Raw genomic sequence first — 3,358 nt, forward strand, 5'->3', positions numbered from 1 at the left:
CTTTTGTACGGTGTAGATTGCATAACATGCAACTTAGCATTTTATGAAGATACAGTTGTTAATGAATATAAAGCTATTAATTCTGGTTAATAATGGTAGAGATTTGTTTTATGCCGGTCTACATTAGGTGCATGCATAGTTTAGCAGTTGTTTATTAATTTTATAGATGTTATTCATGTGTACCTATAAACTGAGCCACAACAGCACACAAAAATTAATACACAAAACAAAAGATAATACAAGACACCAAAATACTTCTTACAGCATGACAGAAAGCATCACAATTAAGATGATGAATAGTGGCGGATCCAAGGGGGGGGCCTTCATCCCTTTAAAAAAAATTGCATACAAGATCGAGATACTCTAATAAAGCAGTCACAGTGTTCATGAGGCAGTATAGCTTAACTATGAAGCTATAAATAAGGATCTTATATACTTTATAGTATATACATTTGGTAAAGCTAGGGCAGCTATTATTGCTGTGACTTTTTTTTTGCTCTTCAACTTTTCAGCAAAGTGCACCCCCCCTTTCCAAACTCTGGATCCGCCCCTGATGAATGGAGTTTTGGTCCAGATAAATGGTGCATTACCAAAAAAGAAAAAGATTAATTTGAAAGTAATAGCGGCATCATGACTTTAATGATGGCCATCCCAACTCCTCCAAACATAGATCTGATGATTTGACCCAGATGTGCATGGATCCCACCTGCTACCACATACCCAACAAGCAGTGTGACTTTGGTGCCATGCTGGATGTTTTCCAGTAGCTGAAAGATAACACCACAGAAAGAATACACTCATAGAAAAGTTTTGACCATATAATATTATTTCAAAAGGTAAAACAGGTCCTAAGATATGGACATATACAAAAGATTTAGTAAATATAGCAGTGAAATTGCTTCGAGATAAATTTTTTGTGGCTTTAGTAAGCATGTACACTGTGCAACCTTCCGCTGGGCAGCTACTAGCATATGATTCCTACACATTACATTGCCATGTTCACACCAGTATACATATACATGCCCTAATGTAGTGAGTTGCAAGGCAAGATGGAGACAAGTTGACAACCTTGGCATGGGTTGCAAACTTCCTATTGCTGCTATCTGGCATAGGTGAGGTGCAAACTACGTATGATACATGCATAATTGTTACACATAGAGTGTTGTGCATTCCACAATGTACAGTAGAAAAAATGTTTTAAAATAATATACAAATGTATACATACTGCATTATAAATATTATAAGCTAAGTTTTAGACATAGCAGAACAACACACAACTATTATTCCAAAGAACACTATAATAATTATCCACCCAAAAATTATTTCACCTATCGTTGGTGGTGGTTTGCTAGCATAGGTGATCCTGAAATAAAGGTTATCATTGTGGAGGTTGTTGTTATGTACGAAGATGGTCTCATATGATAAAAACTGAGTATGACCTACTCCTCGGGGAGCTATGTTTTCCACTAGTACTCTATTGGTGCACTTGCTACAATCCGTACTATTAAAAGTTATATCCTTGGTGTAATGGTTGTTGTCATTGAATTGGTTGAGTACCTGTATGGTAAATATACCATTCAATGGCCAGTGACCTGATTCTTGCAATATACTATCATGTGGACCCTTCATGAGAAACAAGAATACAGATATGTGACTGCCCTCACCATCGTCCTGACCGGCAGCATCAACTCTTAGACACAATTTGTAGCCTCTCCAAAAAGCAAAAAATGGACTGCTGTACCACTCTACCTTATTCTTCATTTTCTCAGTGAAGTTATCCATTCTTAGAACAACTGGTGTAACCTGTTCACCAAGTGATGACAATTCGCTGAGCTTTGATGATGCAACTTTTAGTTCATTTTCTAGTTTAGCTTGAAATGATACTGCTTTTGTTATCTCCTCAGCTTTTTTTGCAGTTGACAACTTTAAACTCTCGATGTCATTTTCTAATTCTCTTATCAATAGTTTAGCTTGTATCAATTCATCATCTTGCTTACATATGCCTATTCTGCTTAAAGCCTCTTGAAGTATTGTGATTGCATCTTCCACTTCAGTATTATGTTGCTTGTTTAATTTAAATAATGAAACGTCCCCTCTTGGTTTTTGTTGTAGCTGTAACAACACTTCATCTAATTTTTTACCCACTTTCATAATATCTTGAGAAAATGTTTGTCCCAACACTTCAAGCACTCTACTGGTAACTAACGTGGTAATGTTATGAGTTAAGTTAGCCAGTAGTAAAGTGGTATTATCATCAGCAATAAAATAGCACTGAAATATGTTTGTTTTGAGCTTGTCCTGTAAAGTGCTAACTGATCTTTCTATTCCATCAAAAAGATGGCGGGTAGACTTGCTGGATTCAACTCCATCCAACTTCCCATTAATCACAGCAAGTTGCTCTCTTACTTTATCAGCATCGTAAATTTGCAGTGATTTAATGATCCGTTCCATTTCTTCCAACTCACTACCAGCTACCGATTGCACATGAACGAATGCAGCCATCAGGGCAACCAAGAAGACACACAAAACCACCACAAGATTAAAAAATCTGTTAATTGTCTTGTCCGCTTCTTTATGGCTTTTTTCTAGCTTCTTGAAATTACTTTCACTGTGGTCATCTTTTCTATAATCAATCACCTGTTTAAAATAACCCACTTGAGCAATTGATTCTTTGTGAGCAATTGATTCTTTGTGAGCAATCATTTCTTCATCACCAGCTACATCTGCATAAATCTTCTGCAGTCTGTCACACAGTAACAGTACATGTTCTTTCGCAGATTCTCTCTCATGTGTCTGTTTGTCTTTACGAACCACCTCAACACCACACTGCTTGCACTTTATCAATTCTAGAGGATACACAGCCGTGTGGTCATCAATATCACATCGAGGGATTTCATCTATTCCACAATTGTTCGGGCATGGTAGGGGAAATTTCTGGCAGTTATCTTTGTGCTGTCCACTGATCACATCTCGTTCTGCAGTTAGATCACAATACTGGCAGTGACAAGGACACTCGTTGGTAACATGGTTAGTAATGTTCTTGTGGTTCACGAGCTCTTTACACATGATGCATACAATCTCACAATTGGTTAAGTGCTTGCAAACACGAGTCAGCCACACCCATGTTTCTTGTTTGGACAGTAAACTTTAAGCTCCTTTATTTCTCGGTCAACTGCTCGGTTAGGGTAAGCATGAAGTGGCGTAACACGACACATGGGACACGAATAACTCAAGTTTGTACTAGTTTTCATCGCTTGGAGATCGGTCTTACAGAACACGTGGCCACAACATTCGCTCATCTGTGCTTCACGACATGGCAAGTGACAAATCTTACAAACTAACCTATCAGGGGGTGGTT

The 3,358-nt window shown here is 37.8% G+C and overlaps 1 protein-coding gene across 1 annotated transcript; it reads right to left on the bottom strand.

Annotated features, from left to right (window-relative positions):
* Positions 1 to 1,245: 1,245 nt before the first annotated feature.
* Positions 1,246 to 3,066, bottom strand: LOC136248342 (TNF receptor-associated factor 5-like). Its single transcript, XM_066040131.1, has one exon. It carries the CDS (start codon positions 3,064 to 3,066, stop codon positions 1,246 to 1,248), a length of 1,821 nt encoding a protein of 606 aa, XP_065896203.1.
* Between the last annotated feature and the right edge of the window lie 292 nt (positions 3,067 to 3,358).

The sequence above is a fragment of the Dysidea avara genome, chromosome 3, assembly GCF_963678975.1.
Source record: "Dysidea avara chromosome 3, odDysAvar1.4, whole genome shotgun sequence".
NCBI classification, from domain to species: Eukaryota; Metazoa; Porifera; class Demospongiae; order Dictyoceratida; family Dysideidae; genus Dysidea; species Dysidea avara.

Excerpts from the sequence above, each read along its gene's own strand:
- LOC136248342 (XM_066040131.1), bottom strand. The coding sequence starts at position 3,066 with ATGTGTAAAGAGCTCGTGAACCACAAGAACATTACTAACCATGTTACC.